The sequence below is a fragment of the Pseudophryne corroboree genome, chromosome 3, assembly GCF_028390025.1.
Source record: "Pseudophryne corroboree isolate aPseCor3 chromosome 3, aPseCor3.hap2, whole genome shotgun sequence".
NCBI lineage: Eukaryota > Metazoa > Chordata > Amphibia > Anura > Myobatrachidae > Pseudophryne > Pseudophryne corroboree.
Genome location: NC_086446.1, coordinates 127,077,994 through 127,098,696, shown reverse-complemented (window position 1 = coordinate 127,098,696; position 20,703 = coordinate 127,077,994). Strand labels below are relative to the sequence as shown.

General features: G+C 45.8%; 1 protein-coding gene across 5 annotated transcripts in view; it reads right to left on the bottom strand.

The window, feature by feature from the left end:
* Window positions 1–988: 988 nt before the first annotated feature.
* Window positions 989–20,703, bottom strand: part of LOC135054957 (mitogen-activated protein kinase 8) — a 276,217-nt gene continuing 256,502 nt past the window's right edge. For 4 of the 5 annotated variants that reach the window (XM_063958458.1, XM_063958457.1, XM_063958460.1 and 1 more), the window contains 4 exons: window positions 12,495–12,619; window positions 11,792–11,855; window positions 3,348–3,425; window positions 989–2,827 (listed from right to left, as the gene is read on the bottom strand). In XM_063958458.1, the coding sequence (XP_063814528.1) occupies window positions 2,685–2,827; window positions 3,348–3,425; window positions 11,792–11,855; window positions 12,495–12,619 (410 nt within the window). In that variant the 3' untranslated portion in view covers window positions 989–2,684. Of the gene's footprint in view, window positions 2,833–3,347; window positions 3,426–11,791; window positions 11,856–12,494; window positions 12,620–20,703 lie in introns of all 5 variants that reach the window. The other variant, XM_063958459.1, reaches the window with a different exon arrangement.

The following is a 20,703-nucleotide window of genomic DNA, read 5'->3' as shown; positions in this document are numbered from 1 at the left end:
CAGGAAGACCTCATCGCCGTCGCTAGAGAGATAGCTGGGAGCAGGCGCATACTATCTCCCCACGCTGCCGCGATATGTCTGTCAGCATGGCAGTGCAGTGGGAATCCCGCCGCTATCACGGCCAGTGTGACCGGGCAGAGGAGGGGATGGAGGCCAGCAGCTGTGCCTACAAGGAGGTTCACTCACCAAACCGGAGCCTCAGGATGCGGCTGTGTTGGGAGGAACAGTGCTTCTCTGGGTAAGCGCTGTTCTCCTGTGCAGCTTGCTGCTGGTGTGTGACCCAGATCCCACTTCTCTGGATAAGTGGCGAAGGGTTCCTGAGGCTAAGGGAAGCAAGTCCCAAGAAAGAAAAAAAAATGTTTTAAATAAAAGTAATATAACTGAACAGGAGCTCAGCCAGCAGTGACCGGCTCCCTTGGCACAAATTCATAACTGATGGATGATGGGAGATAGAAGGGGATAAGCCTGTTTCACTTCTTAGACTATTTAAAATTTCAGCTCCCTGTAAGCCACCATCATCACCCCACAGTCGTGAAGTTGTGCCAGTGTCCCCTAGTTGGACAGAAAAATCAGTCACATGACTACCGGGACAGGACAGGCACAGCTGCAGCCAGCCATCAGGGATAATATGTTGACATTCTAACATGTCAATATTTCATCCCTGTCCACATGATGAATGTCGAGATTCTGACTGTTAACATATCACACCCAACCCCCCGTGGATTTTATCTGTGTTTCATAACATATGCATTTACAAATGACATCTACCTATGCGTTTAAAAGAGTTAAAGATAAGCCCATATTTATCAATCTGTGGAGAGTGATAAATTGCACAGTGATAAAGTACCAACCAATCAGCTCCTAACTATCATTTTTCAAACACAGCCTGTAACATGGCAGTTAGGAGCCGATTGGCTGGTACTTTATCACTCTCCAAAGCTTAATAAATCTGGGCTGCAATTACATTTAAAAAAAAATGACAGACTCATTTTACCCAACATTGATCTTTTATTATGAGTCGGTGATCATATAAATGGCTGTGCTGCTCTAGTGTCTGTGGGTTACCACAGCTGTCATCAGCAGGAATAACACACACTGGGCTGCATGATTGATCTGCACTGCTAATGTAAACAGAAGAGGAATTAACAAGCAGTGATATGGTGCATCTAGACGGGGGGGGGGGTCGGGGTGAGAATAACTATATCAAGGATTGCTCCTCCATGGCAGGCCGGCCGTGGGAAATGCAAAACGTGGTCTACGTATACTGTAGGTGTGACAGGGAGGGTGTAATCATTCTCACAGTTCAGCCAAGCCCTTAACTCTACTAACCTATTCAAAGCAATATGATCATTTTAAGATTTTTTTTTTACTCAACCCTGAATAACGAAGAGGAAAAAATAAAAAGAAACATAAATAACCTGCATTTCCACACACACACACACACACAAAAAATGTCTGCTTCCATCCAACAATTTGTTCAGGTTCCTGAGAGTAATAAAAGATGTTTGTTTTTGTTTTTTTGATAAGCCCAACGTCAACCCCGTGCTGCCACAGCCTCCAGATTGTTATAGTATGCTGAAGGGCTCCCTAGCACCAGAGGGGGTATATCTGTCAAGTGTTAGTGTGAGCACTGAATTGTATGTCAGTTAAGCATTCCTTTTCATTGGAGCGTTGGCCACAGAGAATACAGTGAGGCCAAACAGTCTGTAAACCACACTGGGAAGAGAGATGGGATAGAAGGGATGTCCTGACATTAACACTAAAAGAAGCACTGCCGACATTTAGTATTTGTACTCAAATGCTAATGGAGAGAACCGCTTGCCATGTTCATCAGTAATAGATACTAAAACTGCATTCTGTAAGCGTAGTCAGGAGGAGGATTGGCCTCTGAACATTCCATTCCTGTGGAAACTCAGACAGACAAATGACGACCCAACTTTCCAGGTTCAGCAAGGTTTGATGCACCAACACCTCAAAAGCACAGGAAATATCACACAACGGAAAGTGGGTAGAAGCAGTGCCTCCCTTTGGTTTACTGGCACTAGAGGCATGAATGCAAGTGAGGATAAAATGCTTACAAGAAAGAAAAAAAAATCTTTAAATTATTAGAATACGGAACAGATCTGTAAAACTCGAAAAGAAAAAGAAAACATGAGCAGCACCAGCAATGAAACAGAAAAAAACATTAAAGTCAAATAAAAAGTAAAAATTTCAAGACAATCAGGACCAAAGTGACCTTTTCTCAAAAAGTTGGAGCACTAAGCCCCCTCCCCCATGCACTCCTCACACAATGGAAAAAAAATAAAAATACAACACATTTATGGCAGCTTTTCAAACCCTCCAGCACTTAAGTGTTCAAATTACAGCACACAAAAGGGAAAAAAAATGAATAAAAAAATAAAAATCAAAACTACACCTTTTTTTCTCTTTTTAACCTAGTCCTGGCAAGAAGTACATTGATTTATGTGGCTCCTCACCAGCACATAAAAGGTGCCTCAGTCAACTTTTAGACCTTGCCCCCCCTTACCCCCGACTGCAGAGCAGTTTCTGGTAGCTAAGGGGTTAATAATATTTACTCTACAATAATACAAGTGGCATCTTCCTGCCATCATCTTGTGCTACCCTAGAGGTTCCTCTACCCCTCCACCCTTCCCTGCCATATCTCCTTATAGTTCCCTACTAAATCATCGACAGCAGCCCAGGGCCCCCGCTGAGGTTTCAAGGCTACTGTCTGTGTCTGAGGGCAGTGTTGGGTCTGTGGACATGGAGGAAGCATCAGCCGATGAGGAGGAGGTTTGAGGCTGGGAGCCATCAGTTACTGCTGCACCTGTGCTATGAGAAAGCAGAGAGGGGGGTTAGTTGCAGTAAAAGTTCCTCCAAACTGCAAGACACACTTACCAGCTATCACATTCTATAGCACCCAGACTAAACTACAACCTGTATCCCCCACACACATTTTATACACTGCTATGTTTGTTTCTTCTTGCTAACATGATCAATGAAAAGTGAACTGTATTTAACCTAAAAAAAAAAAAAAAATCATTTTTTTTTTTTAAATAGTGTGTTGCTGACCGTTTCACACTTTTTTTAACCAGTCAACGTAAAATAAGATATAAATTGTTTTTCTTTAAAAGTACTTTGTAAGTATATTCAGGCCTGTAAACAATCCTCTCATTTTGCTCTCTTCTCTTAGGCTTGCCAATAGAAGGGCTAGTCTAAAATGCTGACATATTAACATGCTATGTAACTGGTTAAAAAGGTTTTCTAATTATTTATAGTGTTCAGGAATCTTCTTCCACAAAGCTGACCTATGCTCAAATCCCCATCTCTGTGCAAAGGAAACCAACCTAAAGGAGCCGGTTGACCCCGAATCACACCGTTCCTAGCTCTCTCTTCCCAATCCAGGACTTCCTTGTATATTAGCTCTGCAGAAGACAGAAAAATCAGCTTTCATTAGTTCTCTAGGACTGAGCCCTTTTCACGGGTGTAGTATGTTATGCCGGCGGTCGGGCTCCCGGCGGTCAGCATACCGGCACTGGAATCCGGTGGCCAGCATACCGACAGCTGGGAGAGCGCAAATGTGCCCCTTGCTGGCTCGCTCTGCGCACCACGCTATCTATTCTCCCTCCAGGGGGGTCGTGGACCCCCAAGAGGGAGAAAAGCTGTCGGTATGCCGGCGGTCGAGATTCCGGCGCCAGTATGCTGGTCGTCGGGAGCCCGGCTGCGGGCAAACTAAAGACCACCCCTTTTCACATAACACTGCATTTTAACGACTTCGGTGTACTTGATCGGGTGTCATGTACCTCTTGTGAAGCCTATAGAAAAGCATAAAAATCACATTAAATGGGATGGGGACAGCGCATGGATGAATGTAACAGACAATATACACTAGCATTAAAAAACACAAAACACATTAAGGACCTGACGAAAAGTAAAAAAATAAAAAAAGTCTCTTCTTCGGATAGCAGAATTATGTAATTTATTTAGACAGCATGGAGACATACATTTCTCAAAACCCTGATGAGCCCTTACTGTAGTTTTAGTACAAAATATACTCTATCTTTAGATTTTCTTACTGTTAAATGAAATAAAAAATGTATAGTAAGTTGTGTATATTTTTTTAACTTCATCTTTTTGGTTTCTATTTGGTCCCAGGACAGTGCAACCTGCTTCCCGGTCACTAGGTTATGCAAGTCATTCACAAAACTATGGGGGCATGGCTGTGAACACTTAATTCGGCACCTCTAAATACCCCTCTATAAGTAGTACCTAGGGCCTGATGCAGATGTGGTTGGAATACAGTAGCTTTACATGAAAGCAGCCTCAATAAACTCTAATATGGTAATGCAGCAGGAGGCATCACCACCCGTGACACCATTAGATGACTGTGTGACGCTGGCATCCCAATGATGAAGATCCCGACAGGTGTGAGTTAAGATTTCTATCTCACCCCTACCCCCCTAACTCTCCCTTACCGCAGTCTAACCCTAACATCCCACATTGGTGCCCCCATTCCGGCTTTGGGATTCCAATGTTTTCTTGATGGCGGTGTTGGTGTTCTGATGGTTTTAGGTATTTCGGTTGCAGGGATGTTGAACGTAAGCCCCCTTCCAAAGATGCCCCCTCTAAGGAAGGATATTTTCAGCATATAGCACAAAATAATATACCCAAAACGGACTCCTCTAGCTAGAAAACATTACAATTATAAACCTTTGTAAAATTATGGAATGAGAACTAGCTGAAACTGGGACACCTTTTGAAACAAATGCTTGTTGGATGGTCACTGTGACTCATCTGGACACAGACTGTTTAAGTCACTGGCCAACCCCTCTTGTGCGCATTATACAGTACCAGGAAACGGTTTTAAGTTATACCGCAGATTTCTCCACATAGATCCGCAAGGATCTTGTCACTCAGAGCCGGAATCACAATATCCCGGTTCATATGAAACCAGGAGACTACCGTCTGCTGAAATGAAGGTCTGGTGCACAGAACCGCCCTGACCTCCAAAAAATAGTCACCAGCACAGAGACTCGTCGGGAAGATGAAAGTACCAGTAAAAAAGGAATACCTTCCAGGTCAGAATGTTTGGATTCATGAGATCCAGAAGTCCAAAAGGTGGCTTTCGAAGTGCGAACAGGACCAAATTGAGATCCCACTGAACAACTGGAAGAACAAAGGGTGATTGGACATGAAACACACCCTAAAGAAAAGCCAATTTCCAAGATAGCAGCCGACTTACATTGAAATAATATTGAGATGGCAGATACCTGAACTTCCTATACAGACCATATCAACCCACTTTCCAAGTCATCCTGAAAGATTGTCAGGAGATGAGCCAAGTTGAATTTCAAAGTATAGGCCCACATATGGTCACACCAAATGTAAATCCTCCAAACGCCCTGGCAGTAATTTGCGGCTAAGGATGGGGTCTGACCTTTATCATGGTCTGAATTACCTGATCAGAGAGGCCCTTAGCTTGGAGATTCATAGTTTCAACAGCCATAACATCAAAGACAACGGGGTCAAATCCTGATGGAAAAACCGTCCCTGCCTCATCAAACGAAGTGGACTAACAGTCACTAAGGATGATCCGCCGCCATGCTGAAGATGTCTGTGTACTATGATCGCTTTGGGCAGTTTGAGCTACCATGATAAAAACTCTCTGCTTTTGCATGCAAGGGAGCAGAATAATCGGAGAAAATAAATACACTAGGGGAAGACTTGCAGGACTGTCATTGCATCCACCAGTATTGCGTTCACATCTCGTGCCATTGAGTGGCACCTTGTGAATGAGTCGAAATGACAACAAGGTCTCTTCCAGCAGGCCCCATCAATCCACAAGTGGTTGCAAGCCTTCCGATGAAGCAAACTTCCCTAGGATGAACCTCATGCTGGCTGAGAAAATCTGCTTCCTAGTTGTCTACACCTGGGATGAACACTGCCAATATCACATATACCTTTCTGCCCATCATAAGATCATGACCATCATCGCCATAGTTCATCCTTGGTGGTTGACGTAAGCCATGGCTATGGCATTTTCCAGCTTGATCTTGAATGGCCCTCCTCGAAAGTGTGACTGTGCCTGAAGGAGAGGCAGATAAATAGCCCTCAACTCCAAGGCGTTTGGACCCTCTACCTGGGTCCAAATGCTTTAGACCTCGTGTCACTGCGCTCCAACCCTGCAGACTGACATCTGTGGACACTATGGTCCACTGCCAGATTGACAAAAGTCGACCATGTTCCAGGTTGCATCTGCTGAGCCACTACAGCACAGTTGTTTTTGACAACGGAAACACTTCAGATACTAAGTTGGAATTTGTACGAGACCAATGGGCATGAAATTGCAGCCAAAAGGTCCACGAATGTAAATGCTTCAAAAGATAGATACCATACTGCCCAGTAACTTAATGCAGAGCAAGACAGACACTTGTTTGGAAGAGAGAAGGGCAAGAACCTGCTTCCAGACGGCCAATCTCTTTTCTAGTGGCAAGAATGCCTTGTAACACCTTGTGTCGAATAGGAGACGCACAAAGATTATGATTTGTTCCGGGATGAGGATGGACTTGATCGCCCATTCATGCCATTCCACTGTTTATGAGGTCAGCTAATGATGAGACCGAAGCAGAGCTTGTGAGATGGACTTGTTGAGAAGATAATCAAGATATGGGATGTTCATCACAGCCATGACAACCATGACCTTTGTGAATACCTGCAGAGCTCTGGCCAGACCCCTGAATGGGTAATGATCTTTTGCACAGAAAGTCTGAGAAGGCAGTGATACCCCTTCCAGATTGGGATATGCAAATATGCATCTTTGTTATCCATGGCAGCAAGAAATTAATTTTCCATGGAAATAATCACCGTATAGATGGACTCCATGTTGAACTTGGCAACTCTCAGATGTAAACGGATAGTTTTGAGGTTCCAGATGAGCCGAAAGAACAAGTCTGGTTTTCGGACCTAGAAAGAATCATCTGGTGGAACAGGAGCAATCACCTGCAGAGGCACTGCTGCTGATTATCTTAAAAAAGAAGAGACTTACAGTACAATAATCGTAAATATGCCCACTTTTCAGGCCCTGAGAACTGAGGTATTTGCATTATTGGATGCATAGGGGGAGGAGGCAGCCTGTAAAACAAGTAAAGTTTGCTATTGTACCTCTCTAAACATCATGGTTTACTGTATCCACCAATTTGGATACTAGAGAAAAAAGGATTTTAATTACCTACCGGTAAATCCTTTTCTTGTAGTCCGTAGAGGATGCTGGGGTCCACATTAGTACCATGGGGTATAGACGGGTCCACTAGGAGCCACTGGCACTTTAAGAGTTTAATAGTGTGGGCTGGCTCCTCCCTCTGTACCCCGCCTACCAGACCCAGTTTAGAAACTATGCCCGAGAAGACGGACAACTTTGAGAGAAGGATTTTACACAGATAGGGGCGAGATTCACACCAGCTCACACAAACAAGGCAAACCAAGCTAACTAGCTTGAAAACTCAGCAAAAGCTGAATAACATTACTGAACCAAGTAACAACGCAGTACGTAACCAAGAACAAAGCAGTACTGAACCAAGTAATCACTGCAGGATAACGAAGCGCTGGGTGGGCGCCCAGCATACTCTACGAGAAAAGGATTTACCGGTAGGAAATTAAAATCCTATTTTCTCTTACGTCCTAGAGGATGCTGGGGTCCGAATTAGTACCATGGGGATTTACCAAAGCTCCAAGCACGGGAGGGACAGAGCGGAGGCTCCTGCAGAACTGATTGGCCTCTAGGGACCTAAAGTTTGGACAAAGTATCAAACTTCTAGAACTTCGCAAATGTGTTCGACCCTGACCAAGTAGCCGCTCGGCAAAGTTGAAAAGCCGAGCTCTCTTCGGCCAGTCCGGAGCAATGAGAATTGCAGAGAACCCTTGTTTTCCTTATGAGTTTTAGAATTCTTGTAATGAGAGGACGTGGAAGGAACACATACACTGACTTGAACACCCACCGTGTTACCAGGGCATCCACTGCCACTGCTTGTGGATCTCTCGACCTGGAACAGTACCTTCAAAGTTTCTTGTTGAGACGCGAGGCCATCATGTCTATTTGAGGCACGCCCCAAAAACTGGTGATCTCTGTGAACACCTCCGGATGGAGGCCCCATTCTCCTGGATGGAGATAGTGCCTGCTTCCCAGTTATCCACTCCTGGAAGGAAGATTGCCGAGAGCGCCACTGCGTGCTTTTCTGCCCAGAGGAGGATTCTGGTTACCTCTGCTCTTCGTTCCTCCCTGTCGGTTTATGTAGACCACAGTTGTCACATTGTACAACTGTACTTGAATGGCCTGATTTTGCAGAAGATGTGCCGCTTGGAGAAAACCATTGTATACGGCTCTCAGTTCCAGAATGTTTATTCGAAGAATGGATTCCAGACTTGACCACCTTCCTTGGAAGGTTTCCCCTTGAGTGACTGCGCCCCAACCCCTGAGACTTGCATCCGTGGTTAGAAGGATCCAGTTCTGAACACCGAACCTGTTGCCCTCCAGAAGGTGAGGGATTTGCAGCCACCAGAGGAGTGAAATCCTTGCTTTCGGCGACAGACGTATCCTCTGGTGCATGTGTAGGTGAGATTCCGACCACTTGACTAGGAGATCCAGTTGGAAGGACAGAGCATGAAATCTTCCGTACTGTAGAGCCACGGAGGAGGCAACCATCTTCCCCACAAACCCGATACCCGGGTAGGCTTCAGGATATCCCGGACCATTGATTGTATCACCAACGCTTTCTCCACCAGTAGAAACACCCTCTGCACTTCCATGTCGAGGATCATCCCCAGGAAAGACCATCTCTGTCGGCTCCAAATGTGACTTTGGAAGTTTCAGGAGCCAACCATGTTCCCTTAGCAGATGAGTCGTGAGAGCAATGGACTGCAACAACTTCTCCCTGGACGATACCTTTATAAGCAGATCGTCCAGATATGGAATTATGTTCACTCCCTGTCTGCGGAGGAGAACCATCATCTCTGCCATCACCTTGGTGAACACCCTCGGTGCCGTGGAGAGACCAAATGGCAGTGCCTGGAACGGATAGTGGATTGTCTAACAGTGCAAATCTGAGACAAGCCTGATGCGGCGGCCAAATCGGAATGTGGAGGTACGCATCCTTGATATCTAGGGATACCAGAAACTCTCCCTCCTCCAGACCGGAGATCACCGCTCTCAGAAACTCCATTTCGAATTTCAACTCCCTCAGATAAGGGTTTAACGATTTCAAGTTCAAAATCGGTCTGACCGAACCATCCTGTTTCGGTACCACGAAAAGGTTTGAATAGTAACCCATGTGTTGCATATGATGTGGAACTGGACAATGACCCCTGACTTTTCCAATTTTTGGATGGCTTCCTGTAGGATAGCCCTTTCTGTCAGTAAAGTAAAGCTGGCAAGCCTGATTTGAATAATCGGTGAGGCGGGAGTTCTTGAAACTCCAGTCTGTACCCCAGGGACATCCTGGGGTATGCAGGGATCCAGGACGTACGACACCCAGACGTGGCTGAAACGTCAGAGTCTAGCACCCACCAGCCCGTTCTCCAGGCTGTATGGTCCACCGTCATGCTGAAGATTTTGAGGAGCCAGAAGCAGGCTGCTGGTCCTGGGAACCTGCAGATGCAGGCTTCTTGGATTTTGCCTGACCACCTCTAAAGAAGGTGTTAGGAGGCTTGGAGTTTTTTGTCTTTGCGGTCCGAAAGGACTGCGATGTTGATGAAGAAAAGGGTTTCTTCGTAGAATGAGAAGCTGAGGGAAGAAAGGACGACTTACCCACGGTTGCCGTGGAAATCCACGCATCCAACGCTTCCCCAAATATAGCCTGACCTGTAAAGGGTAGGTTCTCCACACTTCTCCTGGATTACGCGTCTGCCAACCACTGGCGTAGCCAAAGTCCCCTGCGTGCTGAGACAGCCATGGAAGATATCCTTGCATTCAGAGTACCCAGGTCCTTCATGGACTCCACCATGAAACCCGCAGAATCCTGTATGTTACGTAAAAACAGTTAAATGTCACTTCTATCCATCGTATCCAAGTCCACTAGTAATGTGCCTGACCACTTTACTACGGCTTTAAAAATCCATGCACAGGCAATAGTGGGCCTTAACGTTACTCCTGGAGCAGTGTATATGGATTTGAGCGTAGTGTCAATCTTACGATCAGCCGGTTCTTTTAACGCGGTAAGATCCAGGGACAGGTAAAACCACCTTTTTAGACAGTCTGGAGACAGATGCATCTACTATGGGTGGGTTTCCCCATTTTTTCCTATCCTCCTCAGTGAAGAGGAAAGCAACCAGAACCCTTTTTGGGATCTGACATTTTTTCTCCGGGGGTTTCCCAGGACATTTCAAATAATGCGTTAATTCTGTAGACGCAGGGAAGGTTAGCGAGGCTTTCTTCTTGTCTGTGAACACGTTTCTTTGGGTATATGCTAGGGGATTTAGAAGTAAAGGGAAAAGAACCCAACCAAACTTCCATAGACTTCCTTAAAACCTGAGTTTCAGTCTCAGTATGGGCTACCCTAGTAGAAATCGGAGATATCATTCCCTTAATGGAAGCCAGCCACTGTGGCTGAGTTTCAGAAGTCTGAGACATGATTTTACATTACTGGGTACATGGAATGGATTCCTCTGGAGAAGATACCTCCTCTGCAGCATAAGAGACAGAGTCCCTGGACATGGTTATGTGAGAATTTGCATACACACACAAGAAAATGTGAGAGAGACAGTTTCCCCCCCAAGTACCTTCAGAGAGAGACCGAGTTTGGAGCCAGCACACACAAGCGTCCCAGAGACAGTTATACAAGAACTGCCTGGCGCTAACTGTGTACCCTTAATAGACTACACAGCAAATTTACAGCCTCCCCCACTTCTACAACCCCCTGGTACCGCACAGGATAGCTGGAGTCGTGGGGAGGGACAGCGCTCCCTGTCAGCGTCGCTGGAAGTGAATCTGCAGGGAGAAAATGGCGCTGGTGAGCTGCTGGGTCCGCACTGAGGAGAAGCTCAGCCCCAAAACAATGCGCCTCTTCCCGCTCTATTTGAAATTTTATACTGGCCTGAAGTATTATGCTAGCAGCGTTTACCGGAGTCCCTGATAGCCTGAGTGACCAGTGTAAGGGTATTTGCGCTGGCCCAGGGCGCCTCTCGTAGCGCCGCACCTGCTGTACTGCTGAGCCTTCCGGAACGCAGTCTCAGTAATGCGCTCCCACCCTGTTGCTACCATTCACACCGGCTCCCTGCCTGTCGGGTCGCCGGTGACGCACTCACTTGCTCTGTTAGGGAATGGCAGCATGCTGCGGTAGTGAGCGGTCGCCTCGGGCGGCTAACGATCATCACCCTCAGGAGCTCAGTTTCCTGTCAGCGGAGATAGTGGCCATTAACCTCTCAGTGTTGGACACTACTCCCCTCCTAAGTCCCACGAAGCAGGGAGGCTGTTGCTAGCAGCCTCCCTGTGCTTAAATTACTCTTAGGAGCTCCCCTAGCTGTGACCGGCTCCCCCGGGCACATTTTCTAAACTGGGACTGGTAGGAGGGGGATAGATGATGGAGCCAGCCCACACTATTAAAATTTTAAAGTGCCAGTGGCTCCTAGTGGACCAGTCTATACCTCATGGTACTAATGTGGACCCCAAAATCCTCTAGAACATAAGAGAAATACATGTTTAAATATAATGCCCCTATAAGCCTACTGATAAATGTCTATACTATATGCAGAAAAAAATGGGAATTGATGCAGTAGCTATAACTAAGAGTCACTGATTTACCTTTCCATTCCTCTATTGTGTGTTCTCGCTCATCTAGCTGTTTGTCTGGGATCTTTGGTGGAGGCTGTTTGGGAAAAGTAAGAGTCAATATGGGCAGGTGTAAATACATGTACAAAATGGCAATTTAGGGCCTACAACTGTTATAACGATATAGCAAAACCAATATGTACATTATTAAGATGCTGGAGGCCTGTAAGTTGTTCATTCATCACTAAGAGTGTCACAGAATGCCATACTGACTTCTAAAGTGCTTCTGTTTTATCATAGAGTATGATTGCTTTCATGTTAAAATAAGAAATGTTAGAAGAGGTATTTTTCTACAAGGATAACTATACTTGGGAGGGATGCCGACATTTAGAATATATGTGGGCAGAACACCCGTGCCGGTATCCCGACACCCATCAGAATTCCGATTCCGGAATCCCAACACCCCACATCCTGATAAGTATGCCAGGGAGGGTTAGGCTGTGGGAAGGGAGGGCTAGGGTTATGTAGCAGGAAGGGCGGGCTAGGGTTAATGTTGGAGGAGGTTTACTATCCTTATCCACCAGACATCAGGATTCTAAGCGCCAAGATGCCGATGTCGGTCATGTGACCACCGGCATCCCAAGCGCCAGCCTCCCGTACCCAACCCATATTGGAAATAAGGATATTAGGAGTCAGAGGAGCTTCACAGCCTTAGAAGGAGGAGAATAAAACTTACCGCTTCAGCCTCTAGAGAGTCATACCAGACGTTGATGTAAGGGTGAAGCAAGGCGTCATCAACAGAGATCCTCTTCGAAGCATCAATAACTAACATCTTGGATAGCAGATCTCTGGCTTGACTGGCTACAGGAGAGAGAGAATATCTGTATTCATATGGTGTCACAGTGTTACACACTGCTGTACACTGAGGGGGCAATGAAACAAGATGTAATGATCAGTCTGACAAAATTGGTTTACAATCAAGGATACATAGAAGAAATCATTTAACTTGGAAAATGTTTACCAAACAATGGGGCAGATGTATTAACCAGGAGAATATGTAAATTAACAGTTAGGATCTGATTGGCTGGTGCCTTTATCACCTTGCACATATCACTGGTTTATCACTTCCTTATGCCTTCTCCTGGTTAATACATCTGCCCCAATGTAAGTAGAAGTAGGCCTTTTCAGATAGTACAATAATAACCTCCAATTGTGTCTTGTTCACACACACAAGAAAATACAATAGTGACACGATCATAAACATGATTGTAGCTCAGGTTATTTAAATTCTAAATTCAACCCAACTGATATTTTGCAAACTCATTTCTAACGTCCTTTGGTGGAAAAAATAGGATTTTAATTACCTACCGGTAAATCCTTTTCTCGTAGTCCGTAGAGGATGCTGGGGTCCATTTTAGTACCATGGGGTATAGACTGTTCCGCAGGAGCCTTCTGCACTTTAAGACTTTTTAACAGTGTGAACTGGCTCCTCCCTCTATGCCCCTCCTCCAGACCTCAGTATAGGAACTGTGCTCGAGGAGACCGACATTCACGAGAGAGGAATTTATACTAAACTAGTGGCGAGATTCACACCAGCTCACACCATACAAAACATGCAGGCTAACATGGCTTTTAACATAACCCATGCCAACGAGCGTGCATAATGCAACAGCAACAGCTGTTAACATCTTAACACATGAAAAAACTGTGCATAAAGATAAACATAATTCAGCAGGAAAAATGAGCACTGGGCGGGCGCCCAGCATCCTCTACGGACTATGAGAAAAGGATTTACTGGTAGGTAATTAAAATCCTATTTTCTCTTACGTCCTAGAGGATGCTGGGGTCCATTGTAGTACCATGGGGATGTACTAAAGCTCCCAGTACGGGCGGGAAAGTGCTAATGTTCCTGCAGAACTGACTGACCAAATTTAAGGTCGTCAGCCGCCAAGGTGTCAAACTTGTAAAACTTAGCAAACGTGTTTGCACCTAACCAAGAAGCAGCTCGGCAGATTTGCAATGCCAAGACACCCCGGGCAGCCGCCCAGGACGAACCCACTTTCCAGGTAGATTGGGCTTTTACCGAAGTTGGTAGTGGCAATCCTGCCGTGGAATGAGCATGCTGAATGGTATCTCTGATCCGGCGCGCAATAGTCTGCTTAAAAGCAGGACCCCCAACCTTGTTGGGGTCATAGAGGAGTAAGTCCTCAATGCTCTGACGACATCCAAGAACCTTGAAACGGCTGAGGTGTCAGAAGCCACTGGCACCACCACAGGTTGGTTGATATGGAAAGACAACACAACCTTCAGGAGAAAGTGCTGACGTGTTCTCAGTTCAACCCTATCTTCATGAAAAATCAAATAAGAACTCTCAACTCAGACACTCGTCTGCCTAAGGTCAAGGCCAACAGCATGACAACTGAGAAACTTCAGCTCCACCTCTTGCAGAGACTCAAACCAGTCCGATTTAAGGAACTGCAACACCACTTTAAGATCCCATGGCGCCGCAGGAGGCACAAAGGGAGGTTGGATGCGCAGAACACCCTTCACGAACTTCTGGACCTCAGGAAGGGAAGCCAACTGTTTCTGAAAGAAAATGGACAAGGCCGAAATCTGGACGTTGATGGACCCTAATCTCAAGCCAGCATCCACACCCGCTTGTAGAAATAAGAGAAGACGTCCTAATTGAAACTCCACCGCAGGAGACTTCTTGGATTCGCACCAAGATACGCATTTTCTCCAAATACGATGATAATGTTTGGACGTTACCCCTTTCCTGGACAGAATAAGTGTGGGAATGACCTCCTTGGGAATACCCTTACGGGCTAGGATCTGGCGCTCAACAGCCATGCCATCAAACGCAGCCGCGGTAAGTCTTGATAAACTAACTGTCCCTGCTGAAGCAGGTCCTTGCGAAGAGGAAGAAGCCGAGGATCTTCCAGCAGTAACTCCTGAAGATCTGAATACCAAGCCATACTTGGCCAGTCTGGAGCAATGAGAATTGCTCGAACCCTTGTTCTTCTGATGATCTTGAGAACTTTTGGTGTTTGCGGAAGTGGAGGAAACAGATACACTGACTGGAACACCCACTGGGTTATCAGAGCATCCACTGCTATTGCTTGTGGGTCTCTCGACCTGGAACAATATTTCTGAAGCTTCTTGTTGAGACGTGATGCCATCATATCCACTTGAGGAACGCCCCAACGACGTGCTACCTCCGCAACGACCTCTGGGTGGAGGCCCCATTCTCCTGGATGGAGATCGTGTCTGCTGAGGAAGTCTGCTTCCCAGTTTTCTACTCCCGGAATGAAAATTGCCGACAGAGCTTTTGCATGTCTCTCAGCCCAGAGGAGTATTTTAGTCACCTCTTCCATTGCCGCTTTGCTTTTTGTTCCACCTTGACGGTTTATGTAAGCCACTGCCATTACATTGTCTGATTGGATCAGTACGGGACGGCCTTGTAGAAGGTGCGCCGCTTGATGAAGGCTGCAGTACACATCTCTCAATTCCAGAATGTTTATGTGAAGGAGTACTTCTTGACTTGACCATCTTCCTTGGAAGCTTTCCCCTTGCGTGACTGCTCCCCAACCTCAGAGGCTTGCATCTGTTGTCACCGGGATCCAGGCATGAATACCGTACCTGCGTCCCTCCAGGAGGTGAGAACTTTGTAGCCACCACAGGAGCGAAATTCTGGCTTTCACTGACAAGATTATCCGTTGATGCATGTGCAGATGCGATCCGGACCACGTGTCCAGTAGGTCCCACTGGAACACCCTGGCATGGAATCGGCTATATTGTAGAGCCTCTTAAGCCGATACCATCTTCCCCAGCAGGTGAATGCACTGATGGATACACGTTTTGGTCTCAAAATTTGTTTGACCTTGCTCTGGATCTCCTGAGCCTTTTCCACCGGTAAAAATACTCTGTTCGTCGGTGTCTAGTATCATTCCCAGAAATGATAACCTCATTGTCGGTTCCAATTGTGATTTTTGGAAGTTGATGATCCAACCGTGCTATTGCAGCACCGTCAGGGATAGTGTTATGTCCTGGACTAACTTCTCCCTCGATCTTGCCTTTATGAGGAGATCGTCCAAGTAAGGAATTATGTTGACTCCTTTCATGCGAAGGAGAACCATCATCTCCACCATCACCTTTGTGAATATTCTCGGAGCCGTGGAGAGCCCGAAAAGTAATGTCTCGAACTGGTAGTGAGAGTCTTGTACCGCAAACCTCAGGTATGCTTCATGCGGAGGAAAAATGGGAACATGCAAATAAGCATCCTTGATGTCCACAGACACCAGGAATTCCTTTCCCTCCAATCTGGAGATTACGTCTCGCAGGGACTCCATCTTGAATTTGAATCTTTTCAAATAAAGATTCAGAGTTTTTAGGTTTAAAATTGGTCTGACAGAGCCATCCGGCTTCGGCACTACGAACAGGCTTGAATAATATCCCTTGTTCCGTTGTTCAGCAGGAACCAAGGAAATTACTTTGTCTTGACTTAATTTCTGTATTGCGTTCAGCACTTTTGTTCTGTCCTGAACAGAAACTGGCAAGGCTGATTTGAAAAATCGGCATGGGGGAATGTCTTGAAATTCTAACTTGTAACCTTGGGATACTATTTGTAATATCCAAGAAAACCAGATCTGAGTGCTCCCAGACCTGGCTGAAGAACAGAAGACGTGCCCCCACCCGATCGCACTCCCGCAGGGGAGCCCCAGCGTCATGCTGTGGTTTTGGCAGAAGTAGCTGTTGACTTCAGCTCCTGCGATCCTGATGGTGTTGTAGATTTCCTACCTCTTCCTCTCCCTCTTCCTGCGAAGACGGGAGTACCCTTTGCCTTTTTGTACTTGTTGGGCTGAAAGGACTGCATAGTATGAGAATGATACGCTTTTCTAGCCGGTGCAGCTGCAGACAGCAGAAATGCTGACTTGCCAGGTGTAGTAATTGATATCATGGCATCCAGCTTGTCACCAAAGAGGGCCTCACCATTGTAGGGGAGCGCCTCAATATTTATTTTGGATTTTGCATCAGCATTCCATTGGCGGATCCAAAGTGCCCTGCGGGCTGAAATCGCCATAGCAGATGATCTTGAACCCAGTAACCCAACATCCTTCATAGCCTCAACTAAGTAACCTGCAGAATCTTTGATATGACCTAGAATCAGCAGCATATCATCTTTATCGACAGTGTCAATATTAACAATCAAATTGTCTGCCCATTTTTCCACTGCGTTACCTATCCACGCAGAAGCAATTGTGGAACTGAGTAACGTACCCGTAGCTATATAGATGGACATTAAAGTTTTCTCTAACTTGTGGTCAGCAGGTTCTTTTAAGGAAGCTGACCCTGGGGCAGGTAAAATTATTTTTTTCGACAGCCTAGAGACTGAGGTGTCTACCATTGGGGGTGACTCCCACATACGCCTGTCCTCTTCAGGGAAAGAATACGCTACACGCAACCTTCTAGGAATAGCAAACTTCTTTTCCAGGTTAGACAAGGATTCTTCAAAGAATGCATTTAAGTCCTTAGACGGAGGAAAAGTGACCACCTGTTTTTTATTTAATTTAAAATAATCATTTTCCTCAGGTGCAGGTGTTGTGTCAGTTAATTCTAACACCTCTTTTATAGCGACTATCATACACTGAATGCTCTTAGCTAGTTTGGGGTCTACCCGTCTCAAATCCCCAGTGTCGACCTGCGTGGGAATCTGTGTCATTGTCTCTTTGCATAATCTGCGCCAGAGACCTTTTCTGGGGAGTGGATGACGTGGAGGAGTCAGCAAACAGTGCATCCTCCACAGACTGTCTCCAATACTTTGTCTGTTATTCAGACTCAAAGAATTTCTTTGCCAGCTTAGACATATTACTGTGCATCTTTCTCACCCACACAGGCTCAGAACACTCTTGTGCATTCAAATTGGGTTCCTCTGGGGAAGAACTTCCTCCAGACATGGTACACACTTGTACAGTCACACCACTTCCACACCGGGGAGCTAATGGGGACAGACCTACACTAACGTCTGTCAGAGGGACCCAGAGGGATTTGCCAGTCCACACCACACGCCTTTAAGTATTGTATACAGTATACACAATCACAGCTCTATATATTCAATACTAAGTCCGCAGACCTAATGTAATATGTGCTCCCCTCCCTTCTATAACACCCTGGTACTTGTATCAGTGATGTGTGAGGAGAAGCAGTGTTCAAGATCAGCACTCTGGCATTTCTGTTGAAGAAAATGGCGCCCAATGAGTGTTACTGGCAAGTCTGAGAAACCCCGCCCCCCTGTGGGACCTCTGTGGACATAACAGAAATCACGTTATCAACGGTAAGTTCTTACCATAACGTATATTTCTCTGGCTGGGTCCACAGGATTATCCACAGGATAACATTGGGATTCCCAAAGCCAGTTTTAGTGGTGGGGACGCTCCTGATTACACAGGAGGACCTTTCGCCCGAAGTCTGCGTCATGAGAGGCAAAAGTATCCAAGGCATAATGTCTAATGAATGTGTTAATGGAAGACCATGAGGCTACCTTACAAATCTGTTCTGCTGAAGCACCCTGTTGTGCTGCCCATGAAGGACCTACCTTACGTGTAGAGTGAGCATAGACATTAGCCGGAGCAGGGAGATCTGCATGAGAATAAGCTTCTGATATTACCATTCGGAGCCATCTTGCGAGCGTCTGTTTACTAGCAGGCCATCCTCTTCTATGAAATCCGTAGATGATGAAGAGAGAATCTGTTTTTCTGATGGCACTAATACGATCTATGTAGATTATTAATGCTCGGACTACATCCAGTGACGCTTCTCCTGCAGAAAGTCCCGATACCTGAAAAGCTGGGACTACAATCTCTTCATTAAGGTGAAACTTTGAAACCACCTTCGGACGATAACCAGATCTCGTTCTGAGAACTGCTCTGTCTGGAAAAAAACTTAGGAAAGGAGACTTACACGATAACGCTCCTAAATCTGACACTCTTCTGGCTGACGCCATTGCCAGAAGAAAAAGTACTTTAGCCGTTAACCATTTAAGATCTGATCTCTTAAGTGGTTCAAACGGAGGTCCCTGAAGGAACTTAAGAACTAAATTCAAATCCCAGGGAGCTGCCGGAGGAACAAATGGAGGTTGAATATGTACAACTCCCTGAAAGAAAGTGCGTACATCCTGTAAATCAGCAAGCTTTCGCTGAAACCATACAGTTAACGCTGATACTTGAACTCTCAAGGAAGCTACTTTCAAATCTTTATCCAATCCTGCTTGAAGGAAATCCAAAATCCTGGATACTTTAAAAGATCTTGGATTCAAACTTTTTTCAGTACACCAATGAATATAGGCTTGCCATAATCTATGATGCACACGAGCTGAAGAAGGCTCTCTTGCTCTAAGCATAGTTTGGATTACTTGTTTTAAAAATCCTCTAGCTTTTAAGATAGAGGTTTCAACAGCCACGCCGTCAAAGACAGAGGATCCAGATGGCTGTGACAACAAGGACCCTGCATTAGCAGATCTGGACGTTGAGGGAGCAGTATCGGTGCTTCCACGGACATTCTCAGTAGATCTGTGTACCAATGCCTTCTTGGCCAGGCTGGAGCTATTAGAATTATTGCTCCCTTTGCTTGCTTTATTTTTCTCACAACTCTGGGTAACAGAGATATTGGAAGGAACAGATACGCCAGATGAAATTTCCATTCTACTGACAGTGCATCTACAAGGACCGCTCCTGGATTCTTTGTTCTCGATCCATACCTCGGAACTTTGTTGTTTAGACGAGACGCCATGAGGTCTATCTCTGGTAGACCCCATCTGTTCACTATTGTCTGAAACACTTCTGGGTGTAATGCCCATTCGGTTTCCTGAATGGTGTGTCGACTGAGAAAATCCGCTTCCCAGTTCAGTACACCTGGGACAAATACTGCCGATAATGCTGGGAGATGGAGTTCTGCACATCTTAGAACGGGAGTTACTTCCTCCATCAATCTTTTGCTGTGAGTTCCTCCTTGATGATTGAGGTATGCTACTGCTGTCGCATTGTCTGAGCGAATCTGGACCGGTCTTTCTTGCAGACTGTCCTTTGCCTGAACTAGAGCCATATAAATGGCCCTTATTTCCAACAGATTTATTAGCAGGCGACTTTCCCTTACGGTCCATTTTCCCTGGAACCAAAGGCTTCCGAGTACCGCACCCCAGCCTTGCAGACTGGCATCTGTTGTCAGGACTTGCCATTCTTTTATCCAAAAGGGTCTCCCCTTGTTTAAATGGTCTGTCTGTAGCCACCACGCTAGAGACCTTTTTACGTTTACTGGAAACTTTATCATCTGCTTTTTTTATCGTCTGATGATTTCCGTTCCATTTGGTCAGAATAAGGTGCTGTAAAGGTCTGGAGTGGAATTGCGCATATTCCACCATGTCGAAGGTTGATACCATCAGATCCAACAGTCGCATTGCTGCATGGACTGAAATTGTCATGACCTGCACCTTGACTATCTTTTTCTTTGGTAAGAGAACTTTCTGTAGGTCTGAATCCAATATGGCCCCCAAATGAACCACCCGCTGTGACGGATTCAGAGACGACTTTTCCCAATTTATGAGCCACCAGTGTCTCTGTAAACAAACTATTGTCTGTTGAAGATGGCTCAAAAGTAACTCCTGCGAATGTGCTAGGATTAACAGATCGTCGAGGTATGGGAATATTCTTATCTCCTGCTTGCGAAGACAAACTGCCATAACCACCATAACTTTGGTAAACACCCTGGGTGCTGTTGCTAGCCCAAAGGGCAAGGCTTGGAACTGAAAATGTTCCTGGAGGATGGTGAACCTGAGGTAACACTGATGAGACAGTGCTATAGGCACATGTAGGTAAGCATCCTATACATCCAGAGATACCATGTAATCTCCCTGTTCCATAGCCAACATTATGGAACGTAACGTCTCCATGTGG